This window comes from Lampris incognitus, chromosome 13, assembly GCF_029633865.1.
Source record: "Lampris incognitus isolate fLamInc1 chromosome 13, fLamInc1.hap2, whole genome shotgun sequence".
Lineage (NCBI taxonomy): Eukaryota > Metazoa > Chordata > Actinopteri > Lampriformes > Lampridae > Lampris > Lampris incognitus.
The window spans coordinates 1795797-1817397 of NC_079223.1; the positions used below are offsets into that span (position 1 = coordinate 1795797).

The following is a 21601-nucleotide window of genomic DNA, read 5'->3' on the forward strand; positions in this document are numbered from 1 at the left end:
GGAGGGTTAGTAGAGGCTTGGTAGAGGGTTGGTGGAGGGTTAGTGGAGGCTTGGTAGAGGGTTAGTGGAGGCTTGGTAGAGGGTTGGTGGAGGGTTAGTGGAGGCTTGGTAGAGGGTTAGTGGAGGCTTGGTAGAGGGTTAGTGGAGGCTTGGTAGAGGGTTGGTGGAGGGTTAGTGGAGGCTTGGTAGAGGGTTAGTGGAGGCTTGGTAGAGGGTTAGTAGAGGCTTGGTAGAGGGTTAGTAGAGGCTTGGTAGAGGGTTAGTGGAGGCTTGGTAGAGGGTTAGTGGAGGCTTGGTAGAGGGTTGGTGGAGGGTTAGTGGAGGCTTGGTAGAGGGTTAGTGGAGGCTTGGTAGAGGGTTGGTGGAGGGTTAGTGGAGGCTTGGTAGAGGGTTAGTAGAGGCTTGGTAGAGGGTTGGTGGAGGGTTAGTGGAGGCTTGGTAGAGGGTTAGTAGAGGCTTGGTAGAGGCTTGGTAGAGGGTTAGTAGAGGCTTGGTAGAGGGTTAGTAGAGGCTTGGTAGAGGGTTAGTGGAGGCTTGGTAGAGGGTTGGTGGAGGGTTAGTGGAGGCTTGGTAGAGGGTTAGTAGAGGCTTGGTAGAGGGTTAGTAGAGGCTTGGTAGAGGGTTAGTAGAGGCTTGGTAGAGGGTTGGTGGAGGGTTAGTGGAGGATTGGTAGAGGGTTAGTAGAGGCTTGGTAGAGGGTTGGTGGAGGGTTAGTGGAGGCTTGGTAGAGGGTTGGTGGAGGGTTAGTGGAGGCTTGGTAGAGGGTTGGTGGAGGGTTAGTAGAGGCTTGGTAGAGGGTTGGTGGAGGGTTAGTGGAGGCTTGGTAGAGGGTTAGTAGAGGCTTGGTAGAGGGTTGGTGGAGGGTTAGTGGAGGCTTGGTAGAGGGTTACATCACCACTGGTCAATCAAACCCAAATGCTTACAGATGGCGGAGAACACCAGTCTATGTAGACTGCTTGTGGAGTAGTTTTAATAGAGTAATTCCCTCAGTAACACACTGGTGTTCAGCAGAGGGCCACTCATCTCCTCCATCCTCCGCTCGGACATGAGCTGAGGAGTCTGCCAAGTCTGCTCCGTGGACATTTGCTTTACTAACAACAGCATTTTTAAAGTTAGCCTGTGTAGACTGAATTTAATGTAATTATCAAAGAACTGTCTTAATGTGAGGATGTGATGAAGTATTCTAGCTACTGCCAGCCTAACTACTTCATAATATATGGCTCTAGCCAACATGCTAACCTGCCCCACATAATACTACTACTACTACTACTACTACTCCTACTGCTACTGCTACTCCTCCTCCTCCTACTGCTACTACTACTACTACTACTACTACTCCTACTACTCCTACTGCTACTACTACTACTGCTACTACTACTACTGCTACTACTACTACTACTCCTCCTCCTACTGCTACTACTACTACTGCTACTACTACTATTACTACTACTACTACTACTACTACTACTTCTTTCGGCTGCTCCCATTAGGGGGCGCCACTGTGGATCATCCGTTTCCATCTCTTCCTGTCCTCTGTGTCTTCCTCTGTCACACCAGCCACCTGCATGTCCTCCCTCACCACCTCCATAAACCTCCTCTTTGGCCTTCCTCTTCTCCTCTTCCCTGGCAGCTCCATATTCAGCATCCTTCTCCCAGTATACCCAGCATCTCTCCTCCACACATGTCCAAACCATCTCCATCTTGTCTCTCTTGCTTTGTCTCCAAACCGTCCAACCTGAGCTGTCCCTCTAATATACTCCTTCCTAATCCTTTCTTCTAGGGACATGAACTCCCCTTTCTTTGTGAAGATGTTACATAAGGCCCTGCCGTCCTCTCTGTCCAGCCTATATTCTCTGATTTGAAAGCCTGACGTTGCTGTGGTTTTAGCAGAAGACATGATACCCTCATCACAGTAATGCTACATTCCCTCAAGCACCGTTCAGGACAGGGCACAATCAAATAATTTCCTGCAGACAGATTAAATACAGAAGATGTCTGGATGCTTACTTTTTGCACAGTATGAAAAAGAAACTGTCAGTTTTGTGGGCTTAAATAGACATATGCTGAGTAGAATATTATTATGGCTCACATTATCCACTATATTTGCCAAGGTCTTTGAGGGCCTCTGCCAGTCAGAGCGTCATAACCACAGCGTCATAATCACATATTCACCATGTTGAGTAATGGAGGCAAGTGTGGGAGAATTTCTTCTCGACACACTGTTCTTCAAAGTTAGTCAGTCAATGTCCAATACCTTCTAGTCTGGTGTGAATAGGTTTATTGTCAGTAGCACTCAGTGGGTACAACAATATACTGAGCGGGTCCATGGAGCCTGACCTCCTGATGCACACACCTTCATGTCATGACTTAGTCCCAACTGTTGTGGGGCTTAACCTTTGACCACACCTTTGACTTCTGGAAATAGAATCACCCCAACTTTATACTCCATTATCTTCCTAGTTATAAAAAGAATCGCCCCAGTTTCACACCCCGTTATATTTCTATTTGTGCCCTTTAGCAGTTTTACCTTGTATTGTAGGTTACCGTATACTGCGTTTCTTGATACCATTATTTTCCACAGGTGTTTTGTCGCCAACATGTGACATAAAATTGTACTACCCTTACCTTGCCTTGAGACGCCGTTATTTCCCGTTGCAAGATATCTAAGATAAAAAGTAACCGTTTACAACATAACTAAGATAAAAAGTAACTGTTTAAAACATAACTAAGATAAAAAGTAACCGTTTACAACATAACTAAGATAAAAAGAAAACCGTTTACAACATAACTAAGATTAAAAAGTAACCGTTTACAACATATCTAAGATAAAAAGTAACCGTTTACAACATAACTAAGATAAAAAGAAAACCGTTTACAACATATCTAAGATGATAAATAACCGTTTACAACATATCTAAGATAAAAAGAAAACCGTTTACGACATATCTAAGATGATAAATAACCGTTTACAACATATCTAAGATAAAAAGTAACCGTTTAAAACATATCTAAGATGATAAATAACCGTTTACAACATATCTAAGATAAAAAGTAACCGTTTACAACATATCTAAGATAAAAAGTAACCGTTTACAACATATCTAAGATAAAAGGTAACCGTTTACAACATATCTAAGATAAAAAGAAAACCGTTTACAACATATCTAAGATACAAAATAACCGTTTACAACATATCTAAGATGATAAATAACCGTTTACAACATATCTAAGATAAAAAGTAACCGTTTACGACATATCTAAGATGATTAATAACCGCTTACAACATAACTAAGATAAAAAATAACCGTTTACAACATATCTAAGATAAAAGGTAACCGTTTACAACATATCTAAGATACAAAATAACCGTTTACAACATATCTGAGATAAAAAGTAACCGTTTACGACATATCTAAGATGATAAATAACCGTTTACAACATATCTAAGATAAAAAGTAACTGCTTACAACATATCTATAAAAAGTAACCTTTTACAACATATCCAAGATGTCTGTGAATGTCCTCCTTCCTCCAGGTCGTCGTGGTTCTCCAAAGGAGGTGAATCAGGTGCAACTGGACTTGGCATATATCCGTGAAGCCATTTACAACATATCTAAGATAAAAAGAAAACCATTTACGACATATCTAAGATAAAAAGTAACCGTTTACAACATAACTAAGATAAAAAGTAACCGTTTACAACATAACTAAAATAAAAAGTAACCGTTTACAACATATCTAAGATAAAAAGTAACCGTTTAAAACATATCTAAGATGATAAATAACCGCTTACAACATAACTAAGATAAAAAGTAACCGTTTACAACATATCTAAGATAAAAAGTAACCGTTTACAACATAACTAAGATAAAAAGTAACCGTTTACAACATAACTAAGATAAAAAGTAACGGTTTACAACATATCTAAGATAAAAAGTAACCGTTTAAAACATATCTAAGATGATAAATAACCGTTTACAACATATATAAGATAAAAAGTAACCGTTTACAACATATCTAAGATAAAAAGTAACTGTTTACAACATATCTAAGATGATAAATAACCGTTTACAACATATTTAAGATAAAAAGAAAACCGTTTACAACATATCTAAGATGATAAATAACCGTTTACAACATATCTGAGATAAAAAAAACGTTTACAACATATCTAAGATACAAAATAACCGTTTACAACATATTTAAGATAAAAAGTAACCGTTTGCAACATATCTAAGATAAAAAGTAACCGTTTACAACGTATCTAAGATAAAAAGTAACCGTTTACAACATATCTAAGATAAAAAGTAACCGTTTACAACATATCTAAGATAAAAAAAATAACCGTTTACAACATATCTAAGATAAAAAGAAAACCGTTTACGACATATCTAAGATGATAAATAACCGTTTACAACATATCTAAGATAAAAAGAAAACCGTTTACGACATATCTAAGATGATAAATAACCGTTTACAACATATCTAAGATAAAAAGTAACCGTTTACAACATATCTAAGATAAAAAGTAACCGTTTACAACAAATCTAAGATAAAAAGTAACCGTTTACAACATATCTAAGATACAAAGTAACCGTTTACAACATATCTAAGATAAAAGGTAACCGTTTACAACATAACTAAGATAAAAAATAACCGTTTACAACATATCTAAGATAAAAAGAAAACCGTTTACGACATATCTAAGATGATAAATAACCGTTTACAACATATCTAAGATAAAAAGTAACCGTTTACAACATATCTAAGATAAAAAATAACCGTTTACAACATATCTAAGATAAAAAGTAACCGTTTACAACATATCTAAGATAAAAAGTAACCGTTTACAACATATCTAAGATAAAAAGTAACCGTTTACAACATATCTAAGATACAAAAAATAACCGTTTACAACATATCTAAGATAAAAAGTAACCGTTTACAACATATCTAAGATAAAAAGTAACCGTTTGCAACATATCTAAGATACAAAATAACCGTTTACAACATATCTGAGATAAAAAGTAACCGTTTACGACATATCTAAGATGATAAATAACCGTTTACAACATATCTAAGATAAAAAGTAACCGTTTACAACATATCTAAGATGATAAATAACCGTTTACAACATATCTAAGATAAAAAATAACCGTTTACAACATATCTAAGATACAAAATAACCGTTTACAACATATCTGAGATAAAAAAAACGTTTACAACATATCTAAGATACAAAATAACCGTTTACAACATATCTAAGATAAAAAGTAACCGTTTGCAACATATCTAAGATAAAAAGTAACCGTTTACAACTAATCTAAGATAAAAAGTAACCGTTTGCAACATATCTAAGATAAAAAGTAACCGTTTACAACATATCTAAGATAAAAAAAATAACCGTTTACAACATATCTAAGATAAAAAGTAACCGTTTACAACATATCTAAGATAAAAAGAAAACCGTTTACGACATATCTAAGATGATAAATAACCGTTTACAACATATCTAAGATAAAAAGAAAACCGTTTACGACATATCTAAGATGATAAATAACCGTTTACAACATATCTAAGATAAAAAGTAACCGTTTACAACATATCTAAGATAAAAAGTAGCCGTTTACAACATATCTAAGATAAAAAGTAACCGTTTACAACATATCTAAGATACAAAGTAACCGTTTACAACATATCTAAGATAAAAAGTAACCGTTTACAACATAACTAAGATAAAAAATAACCGTTTACAACATATCTAAGATAAAAAGAAAACCGTTTACGACATATCTAAGATGATAAATAACCGTTTACAACATATCTAAGATAAAAAAATAACCGTTTACAACATATCTAAGATAAAAAGTAACCGTTTACAACATATCTAAGATGATAAATAACCGTTTACAACATATCTAAGATAAAAAATAACCGTTTACAACATATCTAAGATACAAAATAACCGTTTACAACATAACTAAGATAAAAAGTAACCGTTTACAACATATCTAAGATACAAAATAACCGTTTACAACATATCTAAGATAAAAAGTAACCGTTTGCAACATATCTAAGATACAAAATAACCGTTTACAACATATCTGAGATAAAAAGTAACCGTTTACGACATATCTAAGATGATAAATAACCGTTTACAACATATCTAAGATAAAAGTAACCGTTTACAACATATCTAAGATGATAAATAACCGTTTACAACATATCTAAGATAAAAAATAACCGTTTACAACATATCTAAGATACAAAATAACCGTTTGCAACATACCTAAGATAAAAAGTAACCGTTTACAACTAATCTAAGATAAAAAGTAACCGTTTGCAACATATCTAAGATAAAAAGTAACCGTTTACAACATATCTAAGATAAAAAAAATAACCGTTTACAACATATCTAAGATAAAAAGTAACCGTTTACAACATATCTAAGATAAAAAGAAAACCGTTTACGACATATCTAAGATGATAAATAACCGTTTACAACATATCTAAGATAAAAAGAAAACCGTTTACGACATATCTAAGATGATAAATAACCGTTTACAACATATCTAAGATAAAAAGTAACCGTTTACAACATATCTAAGATAAAAAGTAGCCGTTTACAACATATCTAAGATAAAAAGTAACCGTTTACAACATATCTAAGATACAAAGTAACCGTTTACAACATATCTAAGATAAAAAGTAACCGTTTACAACATAACTAAGATAAAAAATAACCGTTTACAACATATCTAAGATAAAAAGAAAACCGTTTACGACATATCTAAGATGATAAATAACCGTTTACAACATATCTAAGATAAAAAAATAACCGTTTACAACATATCTAAGATAAAAAGTAACCGTTTACAACATATCTAAGATGATAAATAACCGTTTACAACATATCTAAGATAAAAAATAACCGTTTACAACATATCTAAGATACAAAATAACCGTTTACAACATAACTAAGATAAAAAGTAACCGTTTACAACATATCTAAGATACAAAATAACCGTTTACAACATATCTAAGATAAAAAGTAACCGTTTGCAACATATCTAAGATACAAAATAACCGTTTACAACATATCTGAGATAAAAAGTAACCGTTTACGACATATCTAAGATGATAAATAACCGTTTACAACATATCTAAGATAAAAAGTAACCGTTTACAACATATCTAAGATGATAAATAACCGTTTACAACATATCTAAGATAAAAAATAACCGTTTACAACATATCTAAGATACAAAATAACCGTTTACAACATATCTGAGATAAAAAAAACGTTTACAACATATCTAAGATACAAAATAACCGTTTACAACATATCTAAGATAAAAAGTAACCGTTTGCAACATATCTAAGATAAAAAGTAACCGTTTACAACTAATCTAAGATAAAAAGTAACCGTTTGCAACATATCTAAGATAAAAAGTAACCGTTTACAACATATCTAAGATAAAAAGTAACCGTTTACAACATATCTAAGATAAAAAGTAACTGTTTACAACATATCTAAGATGATAAATAACCGTTTACAACATATTTAAGATAAAAAGAAAACCGTTTACAACATATCTAAGATGATAAATAACCGTTTACAACATATCTGAGATAAAAAAAACGTTTACAACATATCTAAGATACAAAATAACCGTTTACAACATATTTAAGATAAAAAGTAACCGTTTGCAACATATCTAAGATAAAAAGTAACCGTTTACAACGTATCTAAGATAAAAAGTAACCGTTTACAACATATCTAAGATAAAAAGTAACCGTTTACAACATATCTAAGATAAAAAAAATAACCGTTTACAACATATCTAAGATAAAAAGAAAACCGTTTACGACATATCTAAGATGATAAATAACCGTTTACAACATATCTAAGATAAAAAGAAAACCGTTTACGACATATCTAAGATGATAAATAACCGTTTACAACATATCTAAGATAAAAAGTAACCGTTTACAACATATCTAAGATAAAAAATAACCGTTTACAACATATCTAAGATAAAAAGTAACCGTTTACAACATATCTAACATAAAAAGTAACCGTTTACAACATATCTAAGATAAAAAGTAACCGTTTACAACATATCTAAGATACAAAAAATAACCGTTTACAACATATCTAAGATAAAAAGTAACCGTTTACAACATATCTAAGATAAAAAGTAACCGTTTGCAACATATCTAAGATACAAAATAACCGTTTACAACATATCTGAGATAAAAAGTAACCGTTTACGACATATCTAAGATGATAAATAACCGTTTACAACATATCTAAGATAAAAAGTAACCGTTTACAACATATCTAAGATGATAAATAACCGTTTACAACATATCTAAGATAAAAAATAACCGTTTACAACATATCTAAGATACAAAATAACCGTTTACAACATATCTGAGATAAAAAAAACGTTTACAACATATCTAAGATACAAAATAACCGTTTACAACATATCTAAGATAAAAAGTAACCGTTTGCAACATATCTAAGATAAAAAGTAACCGTTTACAACTAATCTAAGATAAAAAGTAACCGTTTGCAACATATCTAAGATAAAAAGTAACCGTTTACAACATATCTAAGATAAAAAAAATAACCGTTTACAACATATCTAAGATAAAAAGTAACCGTTTACAACATATCTAAGATAAAAAGAAAACCGTTTACGACATATCTAAGATGATAAATAACCGTTTACAACATATCTAAGATAAAAAGAAAACCGTTTACGACATATCTAAGATGATAAATAACCGTTTACAACATATCTAAGATAAAAAGTAACCGTTTACAACATATCTAAGATAAAAAGTAGCCGTTTACAACATATCTAAGATAAAAAGTAACCGTTTACAACATATCTAAGATACAAAGTAACCGTTTACAACATATCTAAGATAAAAAGTAACCGTTTACAACATAACTAAGATAAAAAATAACCGTTTACAACATATCTAAGATAAAAAGAAAACCGTTTACGACATATCTAAGATGATAAATAACCGTTTACAACATATCTAAGATAAAAAAATAACCGTTTACAACATATCTAAGATAAAAAGTAACCGTTTACAACATATCTAAGATGATAAATAACCGTTTACAACATATCTAAGATAAAAAATAACCGTTTACAACATATCTAAGATACAAAATAACCGTTTACAACATAACTAAGATAAAAAGTAACCGTTTACAACATATCTAAGATACAAAATAACCGTTTACAACATATCTAAGATAAAAAGTAACCGTTTGCAACATATCTAAGATACAAAATAACCGTTTACAACATATCTGAGATAAAAAGTAACCGTTTACGACATATCTAAGATGATAAATAACCGTTTACAACATATCTAAGATAAAAAGTAACCGTTTACAACATATCTAAGATGATAAATAACCGTTTACAACATATCTAAGATAAAAAATAACCGTTTACAACATATCTAAGATACAAAATAACCGTTTACAACATATCTGAGATAAAAAAAACGTTTACAACATATCTAAGATACAAAATAACCGTTTACAACATATCTAAGATAAAAAGTAACCGTTTGCAACATATCTAAGATAAAAAGTAACCGTTTACAACTAATCTAAGATAAAAAGTAACCGTTTGCAACATATCTAAGATAAAAAGTAACCGTTTACAACATATCTAAGATAAAAAAAATAACCGTTTACAACATATCTAAGATAAAAAGTAACCGTTTACAACATATCTAAGATAAAAAGAAAACCGTTTACGACATATCTAAGATGATAAATAACCGTTTACAACATATCTAAGATAAAAAGAAAACCGTTTACGACATATCTAAGATGATAAATAACCGTTTACAACATATCTAAGATAAAAAGTAACCGTTTACAACATATCTAAGATAAAAAGTAGCCGTTTACAACATATCTAAGATAAAAAGTAACCGTTTACAACATATCTAAGATACAAAGTAACCGTTTACAACATATCTAAGATAAAAAGTAACCGTTTACAACATAACTAAGATAAAAAATAACCGTTTACAACATATCTAAGATAAAAAGAAAACCGTTTACGACATATCTAAGATGATAAATAACCGTTTACAACATATCTAAGATAAAAAGTAACCGTTTACAACATATCTAAGATAAAAAATAACCGTTTACAACATATCTAAGATAAAAAATAACCGTTTACAACATATCTAAGATAAAAAGTAACCGTTTACAACATATCTAAGATAAAAAGTAACCGTTTACAACATATCTAAGATAAAAAGTAACCGTTTACAACATATCTAAGATAAAAAAATAACCGTTTACAACATATCTAAGATAAAAAGTAACCGTTTACAACATATCTAAGATAAAAAGAAAACCGTTTACGACATATCTAAGATAAAAAGTAACCGTTTACGACATATCTAAGATGATAAATAACCGTTTACAACATATCTAAGATAAAAAATAACCGTTTACAACATATCTAAGATACAAAATAACCGTTTACAACATAACTAAGATAAAAAGTAACCGTTTACAACATATCTAAGATAAAAAGTAACCGTTTACAACATATCTAAGATAAAAGGTAACCGTTTACAACATATCTAAGATAAAAAGAAAACCGTTTACAACATATCTGAGATAAAAAGTAACCGTTTACGACATATCTAAGATGATAAATAACCGTTTACAACATATCTAAGATAAAAAGTAACTGCTTACAACATATCTATAAAAAGTAACCTTTTACAACATATCCAAGATGTCTGTGAATGTCCTCCTTCCTCCAGGTCGTCGTGGTTCTCCAAAGGAGGTGAATCAGGTGCAACTGGACTTGGTATATATCGGTGAAGCCATTTACAACATATCTAAGATAAAAAGAAAACCATTTACGACATATCTAAGATAAAAAGTAACCGTTTACAACATAACTAAGATAAAAAGTAACCGTTTACAACATAACTAAGATAAAAAGTAACCGTTTACAACATATCTAAGATAAAAAGTAACCGTTTACAACATAACTAAGATAAAAAGTAACCGTTTACAACATAACTAAGATAAAAAGTAACCGTTTACAACATAACTAAGATAAAAAGTAACGGTTTACAACATATCTAAGATAAAAAGTAACCGTTTAAAACATATCTAAGATGATAAATAACCGTTTACAACATATATAAGATAAAAAGTAACCGTTTACAACATATCTAAGATAAAAAGTAACCGTTTACAACATATCTAAGATAAAAAGTAACTGTTTACAACATATCTAAGATGATAAATAACCGTTTACAACATATATAAGATAAAAAGTAACCGTTTACAACATATCTAAGATAAAAAGTAACTGTTTACAACATATCTAAGATGATAAATAACCGTTTACAACATATTTAAGATAAAAAGAAAACCGTTTACAACATATCTAAGATGATAAATAACCGTTTACAACATATCTAAGATAAAAAGAAAACCGTTTAGGACATATCTAAGATGATAAATAACCGTTTACAACATATCTAAGATAAAAAGTAACCGTTTACAACATATCTAAGATGATAAATAACCGTTTACAACATAACTAAGATAAAAAGTAACCGTTTACAACATATCTAAGATGATAAATAACCGTTTACAACATATATAAGATAAAAAATAACCGTTTACAACATATCTAAGATAAAAAGAAAACCGTTTACGACATATCTAAGATGATAAATAACCGTTTACAACATATCTAAGATAAAAAGTAACCGTTTACAACATATCTAAGATAAAAAAATAACCGTTTACAACATATCTAAGATAAAAAATAACCGTTTACAACATATCTAAGATAAAAAGTAACCGTTTGCAACATATCTAAGATACAAAATAACCGTTTACAACATATCTGAGATAAAAAGTAACCGTTTACGACATATCTAAGATGATAAATAACCGTTTACAACATATCTAAGATAAAAAGTAACCGTTTACAACATATCTAAGATAAAAAGAAAACCGTTTACGACATATCTAAGATGATAAATAACCGTTTACAACATATCTAAGATAAAAAAATAACCGTTTACAACATATCTAAGATAAAAAGTAACCGTTTACAACATATCTAAGATGATAAATAACCGTTTACAACATATCTAAGATAAAAAATAACCGTTTACAACATATCTAAGATACAAAATAACCGTTTACAACATAACTAAGATAAAAAGTAACCGTTTACAACATATCTAAGATACAAAATAACCGTTTACAACATATCTAAGATAAAAAGTAACCGTTTGCAACATATCTAAGATACAAAATAACCGTTTACAACATATCTGAGATAAAAAGTAACCGTTTACGACATATCTAAGATGATAAATAACCGTTTACAACATATCTAAGATAAAAAGTAACCGTTTACAACATATCTAAGATGATAAATAACCGTTTACAACATATCTAAGATACAAAATAACCGTTTACAACATATCTGAGATAAAAAAAACGTTTACAACATATCTAAGATACAAAATAACCGTTTACAACATATCTAAGATAAAAAGTAACCGTTTGCAACATATCTAAGATAAAAAGTAACCGTTTACAACGTATCTAAGATAAAAAGTAACCGTTTGCAACATATCTAAGATAAAAAGTAACCGTTTACAACATATCTAAGATAAAAAAATAACCGTTTACAACATATCTAAGATAAAAAGTAACCGTTTACAACATATCTAAGATAAAAAGAAAACCGTTTACGACATATCTAAGATGATAAATAACCGTTTACAACATATCTAAGATAAAAAGAAAACCGTTTACGACATATCTAAGATGATAAATAACCGTTTACAACATATCTAAGATAAAAAGTAACCGTTTACAACATATCTAAGATAAAAAGTAACCGTTTACAACATATCTAAGATAAAAAGTAACCGTTTACAACATATCTAAGATACAAAGTAGCCGTTTACAACATATCTAAGATAAAAAGTAACCGTTTACAACATAACTAAGATAAAAAATAACCGTTTACAACATATCTAAGATAAAAAGTAACCGTTTACAACATAACTAAGATAAAAAGTAACCGTTTACAACATAACTAAGATAAAAAGTAACCGTTTACAACATATCTAAGATAAAAAGTAACCGTTTAAAACATATCTAAGATGATAAATAACCGCTTACAACATAACTAAGATAAAAAGTAACCGTTTACAACATATCTAAGATAAAAAGTAACCGTTTACAACATAACTAAGATAAAAAGTAACCGTTTACAACATAACTAAGATAAAAAGTAACGGTTTACAACATATCTAAGATAAAAAGTAACCGTTTAAAACATATCTAAGATGATAAATAACCGTTTACAACATATATAAGATAAAAAGTAACCGTTTACAACATATCTAAGATAAAAAGTAACCGTTTACAACATAACTAAGATAAAAAGTAACTGTTTACAACATATCTAAGATGATAAATAACCGTTTACAACATATCTAAGATAAAAAGAAAACCGTTTACAACATATCTAAGATGATAAATAACCGTTTACAACATATCTAAGATAAAAAGAAAACCGTTTACGACATACCTAAGATGATAAATAACCGTTTACAACATATCTAAGATAAAAAGTAACCGTTTACAACATATCTAAGATGATAAATAACCGTTTACAACATATATAAGATAAAAAGTAACCGTTTACAACATATCTAAGATGATAAATAACCGTTTACAACATATATAAGATAAAAAATAACCGTTTACAACATATCTAAGATAAAAAGAAAACCGTTTACGACATATCTAAGATGATAAATAACCGTTTACAACATATCTAAGATAAAAAGTAACCGTTTACAACATATCTAAGATAAAAAAATAACCGTTTACAACATATCTAAGATAAAAAATAACCGTTTACAACTTATCTAAGATAAAAAGTAACCGTTTGCAACATATCTAAGATACAAAATAACCGTTTACAACATATCTGAGATAAAAAGTAACCGTTTACGACATATCTAAGATGATAAATAACCGTTTACAACATATCTAAGATAAAAAGTAACCGTTTACAACATATCTAAGATAAAAAGAAAACCGTTTACGACATATCTAAGATGATAAATAACCGTTTACAACATATCTAAGATAAAAAAATAACCGTTTACAACATATCTAAGATAAAAAGTAACCGTTTACAACATATCTAAGATGATAAATAACCGTTTACAACATATCTAAGATAAAAAATAACCGTTTACAACATATCTAAGATACAAAATAACCGTTTACAACATAACTAAGATAAAAAGTAACCGTTTACAACATATCTAAGATACAAAATAACCGTTTACAACATATCTAAGATAAAAAGTAACCGTTTGCAACATATCTAAGATACAAAATAACCGTTTACAACATATCTGAGATAAAAAGTAACCGTTTACGACATATCTAAGATGATAAATAACCGTTTACAACATATCTAAGATAAAAAGTAACCGTTTACAACATATCTAAGATGATAAATAACCGTTTACAACATATCTAAGATAAAAAATAACCGTTTACAACATATCTAAGATACAAAATAACCGTTTACAACATATCTGAGATAAAAAAAACGTTTACAACATATCTAAGATACAAAATAACCGTTTACAACATATTTAAGATAAAAAGTAACCGTTTGCAACATATCTAAGATAAAAAGTAACCGTTTACAACGTATCTAAGATAAAAAGTAACCGTTTACCACATATCTAAGATAAAAAGTAACCGTTTACAACATATCTAAGATAAAAAAATAACCGTTTACAACATATCTAAGATAAAAAGAAAACCGTTTACGACATATCTATGATGATAAATAACCGTTTACAACATATCTAAGATAAAAAGAAAACCGTTTACGACATATCTAAGATGATAAATAACCGTTTACAACATATCTAAGATAAAAAGTAACCGTTTACAACATATCTAAGATAAAAAGTAACCGTTTACAACAAATCTAAGATAAAAAGTAACCGTTTACAACATATCTAAGATACAAAGTAACCGTTTACAACATATCTAAGATAAAAGGTAACCGTTTACAACATAACTAAGATAAAAAATAACCGTTTACAACATATCTAAGATAAAAAGAAAACCGTTTACGACATATCTAAGATGATAAATAACCGTTTACAACATATCTAAGATAAAAAGTAACCGTTTACAACATATCTAAGATAAAAAAATAACCGTTTACAACATATCTAAGATAAAAAGTAACCGTTTACAACATATCTAAGATAAAAAGTAACCGTTTACAACATATCTAAGATAAAAAGTAACCGTTTACAACATATCTAAGATACAAAAAATAACCGTTTACAACATATCTAAGATAAAAAGTAACCGTTTACAACATATCTAAGATAAAAAGTAACCGTTTACAACATATCTAAGATAAAAAGTAACCGTTTACAACATATCTAAGATACAAAAAATAACCGTTTACAACATATCTAAGATAAAAAGTAACCGTTTACAACATATCTAAGATAAAAAGAAAACCGTTTACGACATATCTAAGATAAAAAGTAACCGTTTACAACATATCTAAGATGATAAATAACCGTTTACAACATATCTAAGATAAAAAATAACCGTTTACAACATATCTAAGATACAAAATAACCGTTTACAACATAACTAAGATAAAAAGTAACCGTTTACAACATATCTAAGATACAAAATAACCGTTTACAACATATCTAAGATAAAAAGTAACCGTTTGCAACATATCTAAGATACAAAATAACCGTTTACAACATATCTGAGATAAAAAGTAACCGTTTACGACATATCTAAGATGATAAATAACCGTTTACAACATATCTAAGATAAAAAGTAACTGCTTACAACATATCTATAAAAAGTAACCTTTTACAACATATCCAAGATGTCTGTGAATGTCCTCCTTCATCCAGGTCGTCGTGGTTCTCCAAAGGAGTTGAATCAAGTGCAGCTGGACTTGGTATATATCCGTGAAGACGTGTCGCCTCTCATCCAAGAGGCTTCCTCAGTTCCTGCCTTCCTGACTAGACCAAGCTAGTCTGACTGGCTGCTGATGAGACTCAGCATTTATCCTCTAGGAGTCGTTATCAGAGCTATAGATGTCCATGGCTCTTTGTGTCCTGATGTTTACCAACGCCCGTCGCTATCAGAGGTATTGATGTGCGTGGCTCTTTGTGTTCCGATGTTTAGCAGCGTTGGGGGTGTTAGTTTCGACTTCGTTAGTGCTCCATTCAGTGGTCATGAGTCGTTGGAGCCGTTAGTGACCGACTGTTGTTCTTGGAGGCCAGGCTTCTTGAGTCTCCTCCTCATCTCTACCCAGGAGACGTATTTTGTGCCCGGACTGTTGAGCAACTGAAGTCGTACATCAGCAAGGATGGGAAAGACGTCCACCTACAAAGCTTCAACAAGTAGTGTCCTCAGTTCTCAAACGCTTGTTGAGTGTTGTTCAAAGGAAAGGTGGTGTAACACAGTGGTGAACATGCCCCTGTCCCAGCTTCTTTGGAACGTCTTGCAGGCATCACATTCACAATGAGGGAATATTTGCAAAAAGCAATAAAGTTTATCAGTTTGAACATTAAATATCTTGTCTTTGTTGTGTATTCCACTGAATATAGGTGGAAAAGGTTTGCAAATCATTGTGTTCTGTTATTATTTACTTTTTACACTACGTCCCAACTTCACTGGGATTGGGGTTTATACCTCTGTAGTTGCTACAGTTCTGCACATCGCCCTGGTTCTGGAAAATCGGTACCAGTATGCTTCTTCTCCACTCCTCAGCATCCTCTCACTTTCCAGGATTGTGTTAAACAATCTAGTTAAAAACTCCACTGCCATCTCTCCTAAACATCTCCATGCCTCCACAGGTATGTCATCAGGACCACCTGCCTTTCCACTCTCCATCCTCTTCATAGCTGCCCTCACTTCCTCCTTGCTAATCCACCACACTTCCTGGTTCACTATCCCCACATCATCCACCCTTCTCTCTCTCTCATCTTCTTCATTCATCAGCCCACAAAGTACTCCTTCCACCTTCTCAGCACACCCTCCTCGCTTGTCAGCACATTTCCATCTAACATAAAAAAGAAAGCTGCATTTGATTTGTAATAACCATACAATCTACACAGGTAAACCCATACAATGTATATCTAAAGTTTGTTGGTTGTTAATCTTAAATAAACACAAACCTAAAGAATGTGAATACTTCAACACATGATTTCCCACACTAGCGCTCAGTAAGATATTACAACCGTGAAGGAAGCATGTCGTGTCCCTCTCTCCAGGTCAATGAGCGTGGGTGGAGTGACCTTCCCACTGGAGCAGCAGTCCAAAGACCCCCAGTCAGTGGTGTACACGGGGCAGTACGACACGGAGGGGGTCGCACACACCAAGAGCGGGGAGAGGCAGCCAGTGCAGATCAGCATCCAGGTAAACCAAAAACAAGTCAGGTTACGTATACGCTGAAGGTAACGGTTGAGCTCACGTCAACTTTTATTTGAACTGGTATGTTCATACAGTACATTTTATTGCTTTATCTATTATTGCTTTATTTATGTTTATTCTTATTTATATGTATTTATTTGTCTGTATTTATTTGTCTTTATTTGTATTTTAGTTTTTGTACAGGTTTAACACAATTATTAACGAAGTCAGAAAGTCAAAGTGACAGCACATTTTTTTTGCTGAAACATGTATTGAAAAGCTTGTGAGATGGAAGAGAAAGAAGAATTCTGGAGTGAGTTGGACGACATGGTGGAGAGGGTAGCCAAGGAGGAGAGAGGGGTGATTGGAGCGGACTTCAATGGACATGCTGGTGAAGGGAACAGAGGTGATGAGGAGGTGATGGGAAGGTATGGAGTCAAGGAGAGAAATGTGGAAGGACAGATGGTGGTGGATTTTGTGAAAAGGATGGAAATGGCTGTGGTGAATACATATTTCAAGAAGAGGGAGGAACACAGGGTGACGTACAAGAGTGGAGGAAAGTGCACACAGGTGGACTATATCTTATGTAGGAGGCGCCATCTAAAAGGGATTGGAGACTGCAAGGTGGTGACAGGGGAGAACGTAGCTAGGCAGCATCGGATGGTGGTCTGTAGGATGACTTTGGAGACCAAGAAGAGGAAGCGAGTGAAGAGACAGCTGAAGATCAAATGGTGGAAGTTGAAGAAGGAAGACTGTTGTGTGGAGTTCAGGGAGGAGTTAAGACAGGCACTGGGTGGTAGTGAAGAGTTGCCAGATGGCTGGACAACCACTGCAGAAATAGTGAGGGAGACAGCTAGGAAGGTACTTGGTGTGTCATCAGGACAGAGGAAGGAAGACAAGGACACTTGGTGGTGGAATGAGGAAGTACAACAAAGTATACAGAGGAAAAGGTTGGCAAAGAAGAAGTGGGATAGTCAGAGATGAAGAAAGTAGACAGGAGTACAAGGAGATGCAGCGTAAAGCAAAGAGAGAGGTGGCAAAGGCAAAGGTGTATGGTGAGTTGTATGACAGATTAGACACTAAGGAGGGAGAAAAGGACTTGTACCGACTGGCTAGACAGAGGGACCGAGCTGAGAAGGATGTGCAGCAGGTTAGGGTGATCAAGGATAGAGATGGAAATGTGCTGACAAGCGAGGAGAGTGTGCTGAGAAGGTGGAAGGAGTACTTTGAGGGCTGATGAATGAAGAAAATGAGAGAGAGAGAAGGTTGGATGATGTGGGGATAGTGAATCAGGAAGTTCAGTGGATTAACAAGGAGGAAGTGAGGGCAGCTATGAAGAGGATGGAGAGTGGAAAGGCAGTTGGTCCTGATGACATACCTGTGGAGGCATGGAGATGTTTAGGAGAGATGGCAGTGGGGTTTTTAACTAGATTGTTTAACACAATCCTGGAAAGTGAGAGGAGGCCTGAGGAGTGGAGAAGAAGCATACTGGTACCGATTTTCAAGAACAAGGGTGATGTGCAGAACTGTAACAACTACAGAGGTATAAAGTTGATCAGCCACAGCATGAAGATATGAGAAAGAGTAATAGAAGCTAGGTTAAGAGGAGAGGTGATGATCAGCAGCAGCAGTATGGTTTCATGCCAGGAAAGAGCACCACAGATGTGATGTTTGCTTTGAGAATGTTGATGGAGAAGTATAGAGGAGGCCAGAAGGAGTTACATTGTGTCTTTGTAGATTTAGAGAAAGCATACGACAGGGTGCCGAGAGAGGAGGAGTGGTCTTGTATGAGGAAGTCAGGAGTTGCAGAGAAGTATGTAGGGGTGGTGCAGGATACGTATGAGGGAAGTGTGACAATGGTGAGGTGTGTGGTTGGAATGACAGATGGGTTCAAGGTGGAGGTGGGATTACATCAAGGATCGGCTCTGAGCCCTTTCTTGTTTGCAATGGTGATGGACAGGTTGACGGACGAGACCAGGCAGGAGTCTCCATGGACGATCATGTTCGTGGATGATATTGTGATCTGTAGGGAGAGTAGGGTGCAGGTGGAGGAGAGCCTGGAGAGGTGGAGGTATGCACTGGAGAGAAGAGGAATGAAAGTCAGTAGGAGCAAGACGGAATACCTATGCGTGAATGAGAGGGAGGACAGTGGAATGGTGAGGATGCAAGGAGTGGAGGTGATGAAGGTGGATGAGTTGAAATACTTGGGGTCAACTGTCCAAAGTAACAGGGGAGTGCAGAAGAGAGGTGAAGAAGAGGGTGCAGGCAGGGTGGAGTGGGTGGAGAAGAGTGTCAGGAGTGATGTGTGACAGAAGGGTACCAGCAAGAGTTAAAGGGAAGGTTTACAAGATGGTTGTGAGGCCAGCTATGTTATATGGTTTGGAGACAGTGGCACTGATGAAAAGACAGGAGGTGGAGCTGGAGGGGGCAGAGATGAAGATGCTAAGATCTTCACTGGGAGTGATGAAGAAGGACAGGATTAGGAACCAGTATATTAGAGGGACCGCTCAGGTTGGACGGTTTGGAGACACAGCAAGAGAGACAAGATGGAGATGGTTTGGACATGTGTGGAGGAGAGATGCTGGGTATACTGGGAGAAGGATGCTGAATATGGAGCTGCCAGGGAAGAGGAGAAGAGGAAGGCCAAAGAGGAGGTTTATGGAGGTGGTGAGGGAGGACATGCAGGTGGCTGGTGTGACAGAGGAAGATGCAGAGGACAGGAAGAGATGGAGACGGATCGTACAGTGGTTAGCACGGTGACCTCACAGCAAGAAGGTCCTGGGTTTGAGCCCCCAACCTTGGGGGTCATCCTGGGTCGCCCTCTGTGTGGAGTTTGCATGTTCTCCCCGTGTCTGCGTGGGTTTCCTTCGGGGGCTCCAGTTTCCTCCCACAGTCCAAAGACATGTAGATCAGGTGACTGAAAGACATGTAGGTCAGGTGACTGAAAGACATGTAGGTCAGGTGACTGAAAGACATGTAGGTCAGGTGACTCAAAGACATGTAGGTCAGGTGACTGAAAGACATGTAGGTCAGGTGAATCACCGTACTAAATTGTCCCTAGGTATGAATGTGTGTGTGTGGGGGGGGGGCCCTGTGGCGGCCTGGCGGTCTGTCCGGGTTGTCTCCCTGCCTGCTGCCCAGTGGCTGCTGGGATAGGCTCCAGCATCCTGCGACCCTGAGAGCAGGGTCAGCGGGTTGGATGATGGATGGATGTGTTTGGATGATGGATGGATGTGGTTGGATGATGGATGGATGTGGTTGGATGATGGATGGATGTGTTTGGATGGTGGATGGATGTGGTTGGATGTGGTTGGATGATGGATGGATGTGTTTGGATGATGGATGGATGTGGTTGGATGATGGATGGGTGTGTTTGGATGATGGATGGATGTGTTTGGATGGTGGGTGGATGTGGTTGGATGATGGATGGATGTGTTTGGATGATGGATGGATGTGGTTGGATGATGGATGGGTGTGTTTGGATGATGGATGGATGTGTTTGGATGGTGGATGGATGTGGTTGGATGGTGGATGGATGTGGTTAGATGATGGATGGGTGTGTTTGGATGGTGGATGGGTGTGTTTGGATGATGGATGGATGTGTTTGGATGGTGGATGGATGTGGTTGGATGATGGATGGATGTGTTTGGATGATGGATGGGTGTGTTTGGATGGTGGATGGATGTGGTTGGATGATGGATGGGTGTGTTTGGATGGTGGATGGGTGTGTGTGGATGATGGATGGGTGTGTTTGGATGATGGATGGGTTTGTTTGGATGATGGATGGGTGTGTTTGGATGATGGATGGGTGTGTTTGGATGGTGGATGGATGTGGTTGGATGATGGATGGATGTGGTTGGATGATGGATGGGTGTGGTTGGATGATGGATGGGTGTGGTTGGATGATGGATGGATGTGTTCATTCATAAGGGACATGACCTGGTGGGATTATCACATGGAAAAAAGCAAAGCGGGCATGAGACGAACATCGGAAAGGCTGAAAGACTGACAATCGGTTGGAAAGAAATGTCCGAGCATGCCAGAGTG

The 21601-nt window shown here is 34.4% G+C and overlaps 1 protein-coding gene across 1 annotated transcript in view; it reads left to right on the forward strand.

The window, feature by feature from the left end:
• The window catches only part of cnrip1b (cannabinoid receptor interacting protein 1b), a 29342-nt gene that overhangs the window by 2117 nt on the left and 5624 nt on the right, over positions 1–21601 (forward strand). The window contains exon 2 of the mRNA XM_056292341.1: positions 17416–17560. Within this exon, the coding sequence (XP_056148316.1) occupies positions 17416–17560 (145 nt within the window). The remainder of the gene's footprint in view (positions 1–17415; positions 17561–21601) is intronic.